Below are 15,960 nucleotides of genomic sequence, written 5' to 3'. Positions count from 1 at the left end.
GTACCTAAGATTTTTGATATGCTCCTTCCTTAGTCTTCTTATTCAAAGCAAAGTACAAATAATTGTCTTGTCACTTGTCAATGTTATCATGATCTTGTCATGGCGTGACAGGCCCTAACTGAACTATGCAACATTATGGCCAAATCCATGTGCAGCTTCTCCCAATGTGAAGAAGAAACGACAGAACATCTTTTATGTCAGTGCGTCGCGACAGCCTGACAAATGAGCGATTCTCGGTAATGGGCAATGATTACCAGAGACTACGTAAAGATTTCCAAGTTGCCAAACTACAATTTGCTAGACTTTGTGAAAAGGAAAGGACTGGAGAATATAACCTAAGGATCGGAAAATGACCACAATAAATCTGGAAAGGTCGCAGTGGATCAGGCCGATAGACATGTCGAAGAATCTAATCTAATCTATGGATTTGTTCATCGGCTAAGAAGAAACAGACTTACCCTGAAAAGGGCCGGAAAACTTACTCATGATTATAATTACTAAATGTAGAACATAGATAAATGAAACAAGTTTAGATTGGAAAGTGCCCATAAGGACAATGTAAACACTATTTGGCGCTATTCTTGCAACGGTCGCGACCCAAAACTTTTGAAAATTTCGGAGCGGTTCGGCTTTTTCCGGAATTATATCGCCAAATATTGTTTATTCAAATTTATTATTATTTTCGTTTAATTTTATAAATAAAATACAGTGTGTTGCATACAAGAAACTTTATTTTATATAAGGACGCGTGCATGAAATACCTATGAAACATTGGAAACCGACGTTATGCCACGATCCACGATGGTTTTTGCAGTTCACAGTTAGCAGCACAGCTTTTTAAGTTTTTAATGCCACTTTTTCACAATTATCACCGGTTGGAGTAAATAAAACTTGAATTAAACTCACAAGATAGCAATAATTACTTTGAAAATGGACGCTATAAACACTTTTCGGGATTCCTTTAATGAAGCGGTTTAGATTTTGAAAAATTATTATGATTTTTGAAGATTCTGATTTTGACAAGAGTAAATTATTTCTGTTTTTGTTTGCCGTTGTTCTTAGCGACCGCTATAGCAGCGCCAGATCGCGTATAACGGTCGCGACCCAAAATAATTTCGCGATCTAAAATTTATACGGGCTTTCCAATCTAAACTTGTTGCATTTATCTATGATGTAGAAGAACATCCAACAACGGTAGAAGCTGCTGAGAAAGATATGGAAGAAGAGGAAGATATCGAATGCAAAGTAATAGACGTGTCTCAATTGACATAGGCTACTCTGACTCTGACTAGTTTAAAAAACGTTCTTGCCTTTTTTGCAATGTTTCTACAGTTTTGAAATAAAAAAATATTTAAAAAGTTGTTTTTTATAAATTACCAGTGTTACCGTAATATTACCGATTTATAAATTACCGATAATTTTACATCACTAATTACGTAACATTGGTAATTTATAAAAAAATAGCTTTTTAAATAATTATTTACTATATTGACTGAAATGACGACCGATGGCAAATTATTTAAAGTTGTGTGGTGAATGTAATCGATCGTCATTTTTGTAAGGTAACTTGACGCCGTATATATTATTGTTATAAGCATGAAGCAATTAAAGGCTTAAAAGCTAAAACAGGTACAATTATAGTTATTACTATATTTAAATAAGTTAAATGAAAACAAAATCTTAAAATTATTATCATACAATATTTTTAATTTGATAATTAGGTTAAAATTTTTGGAGTATCTCAATTATGTTTTTATTTATTACTTGTTATTTACATAGTATTTTATCTCACAAGTTAACTTAATATCAAAATAACGGAAGTGTTAGTTAATCTGACTTCAAAAGTTGATAATTACACAAAACGATAATTATTTAATAGTTAGACTATTTTATTTTTGATGTATGTTTTAATTAGAAAACATTTGTATATTGTACATGTTACAAATTTAACTAAAACGAATTTAACAACGACGTTTCACTTTATATTATTTTTTGTCTTTCTAAAAACACATAACCCCGTAGTCACTATGTGTGTATGGATCTGTATGGACGCACGGTGGCATCAAATTGACGCATCAGTGCATACTGAGTATGGAGCTATAAACCTTAGTACTAGAATTCGAGATTAATAATTGTCCTAGATTGATTTTATTTAATAAAATAAAAAATGTTTGTGTACTCTATCCGCATATTTGAAGTGAAACTTCTTACTAACAACTATTAAATTGAAGGATTTGAAGGGCATATTTGAAAAAGTGTAGTTTGAAATGTTGAAAAAGTAATAAATTAAAAATTAATAAATAATTTGATTCACTTTTACAAAATTTGTATTAAAATGACCGTTTGTCCGTCTGAGGACCCCATTCGGGCACCTCTATCCATGTGCCAAGTTTGGTTCCAATTGACCCATAATTGAGGAAAATCTTGATGATATCGTCCATTTAGAGGCATCGATCGGTTCGAAACGTCGAGGGCGCCATCCTGTAGCCCGTCCTCAATTATGAACCGAAATCGACCCACATTTTTCTTCAATATCAAATCCTTAGTCCCACCTTGATGAAGATGTAAACGAAACGTCGTTTACATAGCCTACCGTCCAAATTTGGTCGTGATCGGACGACATCAACTTTTTACCTTTTTTACGTCAAAACTAACTGACACTGATACGTGTCATACACGGTCAAGTTGGCCATCGACATACCAAATTTCATTTAAATCGGACGATTTTTTCTAAGCTGTAGGCTGTTCTTACCACTTTTCCTCTCGCGTGTTGTGTCACGGCCTTGAATTTTTACTTCCAGCGCGCCAAAAATATTTGTTGTTTTTTGATTATTTATTATTTTATTTGTATTGCTAAATTGTATTTTTTGGATGTCGTCTGTCGAAATCTTCCATAAATTGCGGGACAGACTGCTATATTAAAGGTAATAAAAGAAGTTAGTTATTTAAATAAAATATAAAACATTTTTATTATATATTTTAGCTTATAAACTAAATTTGTTTTATTTATGGGAAGTAGACTAGGTGTTATGTTTACATTTTACATTTTTTTGTTTACATTTTTAGAGAGAATCATTATTGATATTGACCCTCGTTATGATATTATATTTTTAAAATTAATAATTAACAGATTTTAACTGATTATATTGATATAATTGGGTCATTAGTGTTTTTCATAAATGAAATTTTCCAGATATCAAAAAACGTCAATTAGATTTTGATGGTAAATATTGAGCATTTTTGTAATTTGTTTTTGATAAATAATGTTTTATTTACAAAATATTTTATCTCAAAAGCCAGTTTAATATCAAAACAATTTAAACTCAATTATTTTGAAAAATCTAAAATGACATAATGTAATAATTTAATTTTTATTTTTTTTTCATCATAAAATTAAATCTGATTTATCAATTTAATAGAAACAAATTTTAAATTCACAGGTCAACAAAATTTCTTAGTAAAGTAAGTTAATAATATTTGTCTGACTAATTTATTGTAAATTAAATATACTTAAGTGGCAGCTAAACTAATCAACCTAGCTAGTTGAAAGATTTTTCGGGATTTATATTATTTATTTACTCTAGGATATACACTTGACGTTAGTATAAATTGATTGAATTGATACTGTCTACATTACACAAATCCTTAGGTAAATTATAGTAAATCTTACTTTAAGATATATTTTTTATAAAAGATTTTGTTATTTATATTACGATTTATATTATGTATAGTCTGTTTCTTGGATAGAGATTGCCAAGTCTAAAGAATATACATAGTTACCGACTAAAGTATTACATAAATTGCCTGATTGTATTTTTCCATAAATATAAATTTTCCAGACTTTATCAAAGAATTTTAATTTGCACACTGAAGAGTGATTTTTTGTATTTTAATTATCAACTTTATTATTATCTCCAATGGACTTTTCCTCATTATTTTATATAAACATTATTATGAATAAATTAACAGTTTTTTTAAATTTATGTATATCAAGTAATACAAGTTTTAGTGCATTAACAAAAATTGTGTTTAAAAAATTTGATTCTCTGGAAAAGGAATCCGAAATTTAGATTTTTTTTGCAAGAAAATTACAAAATTAATTCAGTACCTAATATACTAGAAACTAGTTGACAGGGGCGCATAGACAGGACGTGTAATGAGAGTAATTACCCCTCCCAGAAAGAAATTGATAAATAAGATAAAATGTATAAAAAAATTGTCACAAAAGAAATTAATAATATCAATCAAAATAGTGAATTCAGGTTTATATTTTTCAAAAACCTTTCGGTGAAAATGTAATTAAAAACTATTACATTATTTAAATATATTGCTACTACCCCTGCCAAAATTAATCTCTCAGCGCCGCTGAGAGTTGCTAATATCATAATAACGAGTTTGAGCAGTTGAGTAATGCTTAAAATTTATATTGTAAATGTATGTTTCTTGTTTTATCTTGAGCATAATAGCTATATTTTTTATGTTACACCAAGCTAATTGAAGCTTTTTTTAAATGAGCTGACACCTCGGCTGACACTCAAAATAAGTTTAGAATACAGACACCATCCAGACACAAACTTTTCTGTTGTTTTTTACTAGTACATAATTTTGCCTTGACCAATAATATATCACTTGTATATCTGTACTCATCTATTTTAACTCCTTGCCTTGTCCGAAGCCAAAAGGGATAAAATATACCGGACGATCGAAAATAAACTGCTCCCGTTGGCTTGGAAATGATGATCGATGATATTTCTCATATAATTTTACATATAAAATGACAGTGAGCTTCATGTCATAGCCATCGCCGACGCCGCACTATGGGGTATTTTACCTCAAAACCTGGCCAATAATATTTTTATTTTTTTTTTGCATTCTTCCGCCTTTTAAAACGTGAGAAAATAAAGAAATTGCTACATACCTAGCGTTTTTTTATTGACAAGATTAAGATTGAATTATACAGGGTGGTCCGAACTGTATTCCAGAAACTTCAGCAGCATATTCTGCAAAATAAAAAAAGCGAAAATGTTCGTATAAATGTATGTTTTAAAATGCTTAGTTTCGGAGATACAGGGTGTAGAAGTTTCATTTTTATTTCGATTTTTTCCAAATAATTTCTGAAGTAACATCAATATTTTGGATAAAATTTGGTGTCTGGGAGTTTTTTGATATGAGAAATTCGATTTTGATGTCAATATGGCTCCTACTTGTAGAGGGCGCCACCTACATATTTTTAACTGGTTTGAAGAGTAATAACTTTTCGTCCGTACCTGTATAAAACTACTAAGTAAAAAAATATACATTTACGACGTTTTTAACGTAAAAAAGATCTTTTAATAAAAATCGCTACGAGTAATAGTTCTCGAGATATTTGAAATCGAAATTATCAATACCTGTCATCAGTGACATAAATTAAACATGTTGACTAAATAGTTAATAGACGGAAATCATAAATTTGTAATGTTTTTGTGCCAAGTCATCACCAATCATAATTTTTTCGAAGAAAATTTTATGATTAATTTAAAAAAATAAAAATTTTCCAAATATATCTTTTTAGTCCAATAACTATCTACTCAACATGTTTATTTCTTGTCAATAATGACATGTATTGACTATTCCCATTCTAAATATCTCGAGAAGGGTTGCTCGTAACGATTTTTACCAAGAGACATTTTTTACGTAAAAAAATACGAAAATGTATATTTTTTCACTCAGCAGTTCTATACAGGTACGGACAAAAAGTTATTACTCTTCAAAACAGTTAAAACATATGTAGGTGGCGCCCTCTACAAATAGGAGTCATAATGACATCAAAATCAAATTTCTCATGTCAAAAAACTGTCAGACACCAATTTTCATCCAAATATTGACGTTACTTCAGAAATTATTTGGAAAAAATCGAAATAAAAATGAAACTTCTACACCCTGTATCTCCGAAACTAAGCATTTTAGGACATACATTTATAAGAAGTTTTTTATTTCTTTTTATCTGCAGAATATGCTCCCGAAGTTTCCGGAATACAGTTCGGACCACCCTGTATAATGTAAATACATATGTTTATTCAGGGTGTCTCTCAATAACATGTCAATACTCGAAGGAGTGATTCCTCAGGTCATTTTATGGAGAAAAGTTCCCATAAACATAGGTCCAGAAATGCATTGTTTCTAAGATACAGGGTGTTGAAAGAGAAAAACACTACATTTTTATTCGATAAAAAAAAATTGTAACTGCCTAACTCGCAAAAATAGCAAAATTTCTTATCAAGGCCTTCTAAAGGAATACTTAAGGTACAAAACCACCCAGATTGATATACTTGATAAGGTTCGATTACATACTGAAAGTTTACATAAACATTCTGTTATAAATTAAATAATATGTCTATTATTGAACTAGCAGATTAATATTGTTACTACAATAACTTAACACAAGTCAATAAATCAACTACAAAATAACAGTTATACTAAAGAGTAATACTAAACAAGTCTTTCTTCAACCCTTCCATACTGATATAAGATCAATAAAAGATCGCGATTAGAAAGAAAAACTAAGATAATTATTATTAAGTAAATTTTCTAAAAGCACAGCGATACACAACCCGTCTATTCGAAGAACAATTTGTGATTAGCGTGGAGTGGTCATTGACCCCTACCACCCACGCTCGAATATATTCATGTTTTTACAAATAATTCCTGGTATTGGTTGGTTGATATCTTGAATTTAGATTTTTGAATATTGGCCATCTTTTTGGGTTAAATACCCTTTAGTGCGCCGATTTTTTTCGATAATATTAGATTACATAGATTTTGTGACTATTGGCTTGTTCCAGTTACATTCTACATTCACCCCATCCGATATGCTTAACTTGGACACTGAACTCTTCGCATAGTAGAATATAGAATGAGTAAGAATGGGGGTTAACCACCGCGATTTTAAAGATTTATTGTGTCTCCCTTTCTTGAGTTATATCTCATCATACAGTCTATAACTCATCATACATGGGGATCTTCCTGTTGTAGGGGGGACAGAGTATTTCCCTTCCTTCTCTGACAACAGATGTTAATTTTCCGAGGAGTGGGCATCTACCTCGTACGAGGGTATACACTCTTCCACGGTTGGGGTTAGCCCTCCGTGCCTTTCACATTCGAGGAGCTTGTCTCCGGCTGAGATACCCGTGAGGTGGGGGCTAGAGGATCTGTCTCCATTTCTCAACCTCTTTAACTTGGTCTCTCTGTAGACCTGATATAGGTGTTGTCCCGAATCTATAATAGAGGATATATCCCTCTTTCTCTGTCGTCTCCTTGGATTTGAGGTCAATAACACCGCAAGGGTTTGTCGGTCCACTTCTACAGAGCCCCGCATATGGGAGACGAGAATACAATGGGTTCCCCCCGGTGCCCCAAGGTTGAGACTAGTAGAGGCTAGTCTTCTATCTAACCACGCATACTTTTGACCTGGTCCCGCCATCACAGGACTTAGGTTTTTGGTGAGGTCATCTCCTCTTTGTCCGGGCGCGGGCGGTTTGAGCTAAGACCCCCACACACCCTCTGCCCATGATACACATGACAACAGACAGTAGAGGGTGTCTGGTATGAAAGACAGGGTGGTTCAATCCGGTATCGTTATACGTCTGGAGTTAATCACCGCGACCTTACAGATCTATTGTTTGTTCCCTTTTCTTGAGTTATAACTAGAGATGGGATAACTCGAGCGAAAATTCGCTCGAGTACTAGATTTATGAACTAACCGACATTGCTCGATTATGAACGCAAGCGATCCTAGAATGAAATAAATTGAAATCCGATTTTAATGTGACATACTCGATAAAAAGTCGAGCGAATTTTTTACATACATTGCAGGTAGCAAATGTATACGACGCTGTATATATATTTATCTGTTGCGTATCTGAGGGACAAAATTTTCCGATCTACATCGACAATGCTTGGAAATAAACTAAAACCAAATCAATATATTATCAAGCGAATCGCTCGTCTTGCCATTCAGCACCGAAAGAATATGTGACTTGCGCACGCAACTTACTGCTTCGCGCTTGGCGTTAACGAGTACTTACAACAAGCGACGGACGAAAAATCGAATTTTTAAATACGAACGATATTTCGCTCGAGCGATCGCTCTGTTATTGCAATCGCTTGAAACTCGAGTTCTCGATTATTGAAATTAATCGGTTTTTCCCATCACTAGTTATAACGTGTTATAACTCATCATATAGTCTCAGAGCTTTGACAAAAGCCAGCATCTGAGACGGCTCCACAGAGACCAGCTCTCCATCTTCGACATTAGCCGTACCTAAGTTTATGACGATCGGTTGTCGTCTCGGCGCACTCAGTGGCGAGGTGTTCTGGTGTTTCCCTATTTTCTCCACAGAATCTGCATTCGCCGTTGTTTCTCAGCTTCAATTTACTGAGGTGCTCGTTGAGGAAACAGTGTCCTGTTAGAAACCCCGTTACAATCCGAAGATTGTTCTTACTTAAATCAAGGAAAATATATGATTTTTCTCGGTCTTAAGTTCTGAAGAATTTTTTCAGATAAATGTGTAATGTATGTGTACTGTAATCAGATATAAATATTGTATAAAAATGTCTCTTTAATAATTAATCTAACTAGTTGGATGACTGAAGTTATAAAGATGACGATGAAGCATAAAAATTAGAAAAATCTAAGTACGTAACTCAGCTATTGTAAAAACTGACTTTAAAATATTACTTCCATTTGTGATTACATATTTTCTTATTGTTTTCAAAGTCTCTTGTTTCTCGGCTACTTCCATCGTGTTCTCTTGTTAAAGAAGTATGCTTCAATTAAAATGTTAATCTATTTGATATTTTTTAAGATAAAGTCAAGTGTTAAATAAAATATTTATCAACAACTTAGAAATTTAAAATTTTTAATTTACTATTAATTATTATTTCTTTTAATTACGATGTTTATTAAATTTATGAGTTCATAAAGTACGTCATTATGTATGTCAGGAATAATTCGTTATAAATAATTATAGAAATGTGTGGTTATCGCTTCTTCAATTATTTAAATGTTAAATGTCAGTTGATCTAGTCTCATCACGTAGTTACGTCAAAGATTAAGGTTACGTCATCGATTAGATAGCATATACCCTATGACCGAAAACGGCATTACGCTGGCTTGATATATGACGAATCGATGACATTTACCATATAATTTTACCTATAAAATTACTTAATTTCCATCAATTTGACGCCTTTTAATCATGTGATACTAGATATTTTTTAAATCTTTCATTTTAGATTTATGAACATAAATGTTATTTGAATATAAGAAATACATTGTATTAAAAAATTCAGTTTTAGGAAGTTTAATGACGAGATCTAATGCTATCATTTATTTTGGCATTGTATTTGAGCGTGTATTTAAATGTTTAATAAAATTTCTTAGTTTTACAGAGTTACTGTATTTTGTAAGTAATTCTTCTCACGCACCTATTAAATGTTATCAAACGTATCAAATGACTTTAGAGGCAATAAAGCGTCAGTTATTAAGCATTTAGTATCAAAATATCCGTGTCAGTGTTAATTAGGAAGCGTGGGTTAATTCATAGAGCAATGTAGGCAAGTTTTATTGAGCATCAACACCCTCCATTTCATTTTACGACCTTTTTGTACAAAATTAACTCACTGAAAAAAATTATGGGAACATTGAAACCGAGATATTTTTTTACGATTAGTAGTTATTATCGATCCTAGAAATTTTGCTTATCCGTATAGCTATAATATATATTTTTTTAACAAGGTCAAAGACGATCAGTAAAAATCGTTTTTTTACCTAAAATTATTATGGTAAAAATAGCAACACATGAGGTATATCAATATTGCCAAATTTCTTCATCTACACTTTACACTTCATTAATGTACTAAAATTTTTTATGGTACGATACCTGTTGCCTGACCTATTGGGGGTAGTAAAAAACTTTTAATGTATGCCTCAACAGACGTCAGTTTATTAACACATGTCAATTGTGCAGACCAGTCTGCGCAGTTTTAACTGTGGAACAGAATGTAAACAAGTATCTTTCATATTTGATAAATGATGTTTGTATTCTCTTCTATATAAAGTAAAGTAAAGATTAAATTTCAGTTAACGTCTCTTTTTTGCTGCCAGGGCTAATCTGGATGGGGCCTACTTTGTTTACGCGGAATTCGAACCGCGGTCCTCGGCTATATCATGGTCAATGGCCTATCGACTTGGCAAGTGTCTAAATCGACTCTTACTCACGAGATATCCGATCTCATCCGGCCTCGAACCGGCGTGAACGAGCAGTGTGTGTCAATAGATTTTACACTTTTGCCTTTTTTTGGACAACAGCACGATACAGAGTTTCGAACCGGTCACCCGTCCATCCACTAGTATCGTCTTACGTCGCTTAACTTCGGTGTTCTAATGGGAACCGGTGTTTCGACGTAGCTGGGCCGTTGCCCTCTTCTATATAAGCTTGTCGATTTAGTTGATTATTCATATTATAATTCGTCAACTTATTATCAAGTTTATTAGTTATGATGCATCATTCATTACGAAAATATGTTTTGTATAAAGTGGAAAATAGAACTTTATTTTTATTCAAAATAATCTGTCTGATCTACTGAAATATTATCTATTAATTACTTGGATCATTTGAATGAAAAACAAATATTGTCGAGATGTTGAGTAAACATGTGTTCTACAGGAATCAGAAATTAACAAATAGATTTATTATTTTATTTCCTTTTTCTTACTTTATTTTTTATTTTCTTCGATTTTATTTTTTTACTTTGTTGAAATGCAGTGATGGGCGGTGGGTAAATACCTGGTATATGCTCAGACGGTCTAGGGATATATCCACTGAGAAATATTGTAAATATATTCCTGGTATTATACTGAGTATTTATTATGCGGTGGTCGGGGAATCCCTTTACAAAATTAGGGTATTCACATAAATTGCACCGCTCCGCGCCGGCGCCGGCGTTGTGCTGTTGTGTTATTGATAGAATTTATTGGCTATTGTGCACTCTTCTGTGCATTCTTTGACTAACTGGTAATTTTCTGACCATTCTTAAACGTTTCTTGAATGTTGAATTTAAAAACAAATTGTTAAAAGTGGCGCTATACCCATATAGGATTTTTTTGGAGAGATGAATCCGCCACATAGGTATAGGTATTTTTTCACAATTGTTGTTATTCAAGTATACCTTAAAGAGTACGCTGTACTTTCGGGTCGCTCTCAGGGGTCGGGTAAAGCGGGTGTATGGGCGAAGAAAATATACATTATATTTCAGAAGTATGTCCTCAGGCTTAGCCCGATCCTGTCGTGTTAAGCCACACCAAAAATTCCAAACACACGTGCTTTAATTAATAATTAAGGTTTGCAGAGCTGCAGCATTTGCCATAAAATAGCGAGCAATTTGTTTCAAAACCATATAAATCATATATCACTGTAATCACAAAACTTCAATCTATTTCCGTATTGCAACGAAATTTTGAATTATGTTTTTATGTATTTTCGAGGAAATTTAGTCCAAACATAAGGAATATTTTGTTGATGTTTGACCATCAAAATCTTAAAAATAAAGAAGTTGTCTAAAAATGTGCTCCAATACGGATATAGTATAATCCTTTATCTTTAATTTCCTTCTTCATTTATGTAAAAATACCTAGCCAGTTTTACATAAAACGTTAAATGCCGAACGCTTATTTTGCTACTTTTTCGGACTAGTGAAATGGACTCTTAAATTAACAAATTATACAGACTATAATGGTATTTACCCAAATTAAATACCGGGTGCGTCTCAAAAGTGGCTCACCCCTATAACTTTTTTATTTTTTCAAATAAAACAACGATATTTGGTATGTGAATATATGACATAAATTGGGATCGATTGACGTATCCAATTGTTATCGGTCACTTCTGGTTTCACCGGAAATGTCTACAACTTTTGATTTTTAAATGGCACTGTGAATAGAATTACATATCATATGTCAACTTTTGACATTTTGGCATATGATTTATTTGAAATTGTAACATGCGGTTTATAACGACAATTTGACTCAAAATACCAAGTGTGTGGTATCAAATTATTCGTAAAAAAATGCATTTTCCAAATATGCTAATGAGCAACCCTCGTTCTATTTAAAAAAATTGAGGTATGATTAAAAATACGATTTGGATTGCAGCCATGGCACTCTAGATTGAGATTTAAACTAGAATTTGTTTTTGAGCGACTATGTCAAAAATTGATATATGGTATGTCATTCGATTCAGAGTGCCATTTTCTATCGAATAAAGTAAAAAAATACCGAGAGTGACATTTAAAAATCAAAAGTTGTAGTCATTTCCGGTGAAACCGGAAGTGACCGAAAACAATTGAATACGTTAATCAATCCCAATTTATGTCATATACTAACATACCAAACCTCGTTGTTTTATCTGAAAAAATAAAAAAGTTATAGGGGTGAGTCACTTTTGAGACGCACCGGTATACCCTGTATCCTGTATTTACCCACTGGGTATATCCGAGTGCAAGACCTTGGATATTTACCCTAATTCCAATATACCGGGTGTTTGTCCATCTCTGCTGAAATGGAATGGATTCTAGTATTGTTAATAGTGATTTATGATTACTACTGGAATTTGATCTCATCATTCATTATTTTTTTTAATTAAATATCAAAATTATTAAATCTATTATTTTTGAACGACCATTGGAGTTATTGTAATCTTATTATACCCTGTTATTGTAATCTTATTATACCTTATATTGCGATTTACCAATCAATTGAATGAAATATTTCTGTTTCAGAAATTGGATTGCGGAACTAGAAAGAGCAAAGAATGGACCCCGAAAAAGACCTATAGAACCAAGTTTAAAACGAGCTATATTTAAGACCTTCGCCAAGTCATACTTCTTTTATGGAGCTTTTATATTTATTCAGAGTGTTATCATAAGGTAAGCTAGTGATAAGAATACGTCTACATTGCGACGTACTGTATTTCCAAGCACATACATATTGAGGCACATACATTTTTTAGATTATTTATGTTTGTTTTAAATGCGTACGAAAATAATTCATAAAATTTAATAAAGAATCAGGTAGAGGTTAATCGTTTACTTTTCATGTAAGTAACGTTTGTATCATTTATGCGAGACATGACGACGGAATGAGAAAAAGCGGTTACTTCCAGTTATCGTTTTAACGATTACTATAGACTTGTTGTCGATACTGCTGGCTATACAGTTGTAAGTTATAAAAAATCATTCGCCAAGAAGGTGATCGTAAACGTGAAGCATTTTGCTGAATATTTGTTTTATGGTGTTTTTATACAGAGTGGTGCTTCTCAAACGACACGGTGTCTCTAGAGAAAACGAAAATTTGTATTGAAAATTATTTGGAGTTTCCAAAAAGGATATAAAGGGTGGTCCGAACTGTATTACATATAATAAAAATAAGTAAAAAAGTTCGTGTAAATGTATGTCCTGATATGCTTAGTTTCAGAGATACAGGGTGTAGAAGTTTCATTTTTATTTCGATTTTTTCCAAATAACTTCTGAAGTAACGTCAATATTTGAATGAGAAATTTTTGGCATGAGAAATTTGATTTTGATGGCAATAAAACTCCTTTTTGTAGAGGGCGCCACCTATATGTTTTAACTGATTTGAAGAGTAATAACTTTTCGTCTGTAACTGTATCTACTGAGTGAAAAGATATACATTACCGTGATTTTTTACGCAAAAAAGTCTCTTGGTAAAAATCGGCTACGAGCAACCATTCTCAAGATATTTAGAATGGAAATAGTCAATACATCAATACATGTCATTATTGACAAAAAATAAACATGTTGAGTAGATAGTTATTTCACAGATTAGGTATACTATATGTATACAGATAAAAATCTTGTCCCTAATTCGTGGTACGAAAATTGTTTTTAATGACGATGAGCAAACGAGTAAAATTTCCTGTGCGCAAAAATAAACTCGCGTTTAAACAGCGTAATAACTGGGCCGGTCAGGCGCTGTGCACAATTTTAGAGGCCATAAGTGGGCGTGCTATGTGCGCAAACTAGTATCCTAACTAGTGCGCGACTCCGAAAATTGGAACCACGAAAAACAATGCTTTTGACGATAAGTTTATAATCTGTGGTTATTTGGCTGAAATGATAAATTTGGGAGTTTTTTATTTTTTTAACTTAATCATAAATTTTTCTTCGAAAATATGATGATAAAACAGTTTCTGTTGAACTTTTGGAAAATAAACAATTTAAATTTATGACATTAGTTTCGTAACTATTTTAGTCAACATGTTAAATTTATGCCATTGATGACAGGTATTGATAATTTCGATTTCAAATATCTCGAGAACCATTACTCGTATTTTTGGCAAGGAAATTTTTTTCGTTAAAAATGTCGCAAATGTATATTTTTTTACTCAGTAGTTTTATACAGGTACGGACGAAAAGTTATTACTATTGAAATCAGTTAAAAAATATGTAGGTGGCGCCCTCTACAAGTAGGAGTCATATTGACATCAAAATCAAATAATTCATGTCAAAAAACTCGCAGACATCAATTTTCATCCAAATATTGACGTTTTTTCAGAAATTATTTGAGAAAAAATCGAAATAAAAATGATAGAAATTTCACTTTGTATCACCAAAACGCATTTTAGGACATACATTTATACGAACTTTTTTGCTTATAATTAATATTAATTAACTTATAATTTAATTACTTTATGCAGAATATGCTGCCGAAGATTCCGGAATACAGTTCGGACCACCCTGTATATCAGAGATGTGTTTTTTAATAGAAAATCTGTATATTAATCGATTTTCGGATTCTACAATGGAAATTAAGGCCAGATTTATTAGTTTGCAGCGAATGTCATTTATTATACTTTTTCGTACATTTTCGGCATAAACTTCTTTAATGAAGCTGGTATTTACTGGTACTAAGTAATTGTCTTTCTAGAATCCAAAAACAATATACTTATAAGCTGTTCAATTAAAAAACACAACTTTTATATAATCCCTTTTTGATGATATATTTATAGAACTACAGTTAATTTAAAAATGTGAAAACGAAATAAACCTACATAATATGTACGCTCCAAAAATTTCGTTCCAATACAAATTTTTGTGTCTATGTTATAGGAGAGGCGCCATACCACCCTCTATTTTATTATAATAGACGAATCGCCAGTGTGAAAAGCTATGAAGAAACTGTAGAAAAATAAAATGTTTTTACATCTACATGATATATAACATGTGCATCGCCTTTAAATTAACAAAACTGTAAATATTTGTTCATTTAATTAAAACCATTCTTAAAAATTAATGCCAAATTTGAAATTTGAAAGTAATACTTATTATGTTGTAAAGTAAAATTGTAAATAGCAAAAATCATTTATAAACAAGACTGTCTTAGACCCTGCATATTGTTTATTTCTTCTTTGTTTTGTTTGTTTCATATACCGGGTGCGTCTCAAAAGTGGCTCACCCTATAACTTTTTTATTTTTTCAGTTAAACGAGATTTGGTATGTTAGTATATGACATAAACTAGGATTGATTGACGTGTTCAAATGTTTTCGATCACTTCCAGTTTCACCAGGTATGCCTACAACTTTTGATTTTTAATTAACACCCTCGATATTTTTTTACTTTATTCGATAGAAAATAACAGAATGACAGATATACAATCAATACATATGTCATAATAGAATGACATATCATATGTCAAGTTTTGACATTTTCGCATATAGCTTATTTGAAATTATAACTTGCGGTTCATAACGAAAATTTGAGTCGAAATACCAAGTGTGTGGTATCAAATTATTCGTAAAAATTGCTTTTTCCAAATATGCTAATGAGCCACCCTCTTTCCATTTGAAAAAATTGAGATATGATTAAAAATACGATTTGGGCATGTTTAAACCGGCCAGGGC

The 15,960-nt window shown here is 32.0% G+C and overlaps 1 protein-coding gene across 1 annotated transcript in view; it reads left to right on the top strand.

The window, feature by feature from the left end:
* The window catches only part of LOC115889481 (multidrug resistance-associated protein 4-like), a 69,733-nt gene that overhangs the window by 8,062 nt on the left and 45,711 nt on the right, over positions 1 to 15,960 (top strand). Inside the window, exon 3 of the mRNA XM_030909486.1 lies at positions 12,820 to 12,966. Coding sequence (XP_030765346.1) covers positions 12,820 to 12,966 — 147 coding nt within the window. The remainder of the gene's footprint in view (positions 1 to 12,819; positions 12,967 to 15,960) is intronic.

Source organism: Sitophilus oryzae, unplaced genomic scaffold (assembly GCF_002938485.1).
Source record: "Sitophilus oryzae breed Bouriz unplaced genomic scaffold, Soryzae_2.0 scaffold_815_pilon_pilon, whole genome shotgun sequence".
NCBI lineage: Eukaryota > Metazoa > Arthropoda > Insecta > Coleoptera > Curculionidae > Sitophilus > Sitophilus oryzae.
This window is presented reverse-complemented; position numbering and strand designations above follow the sequence as displayed.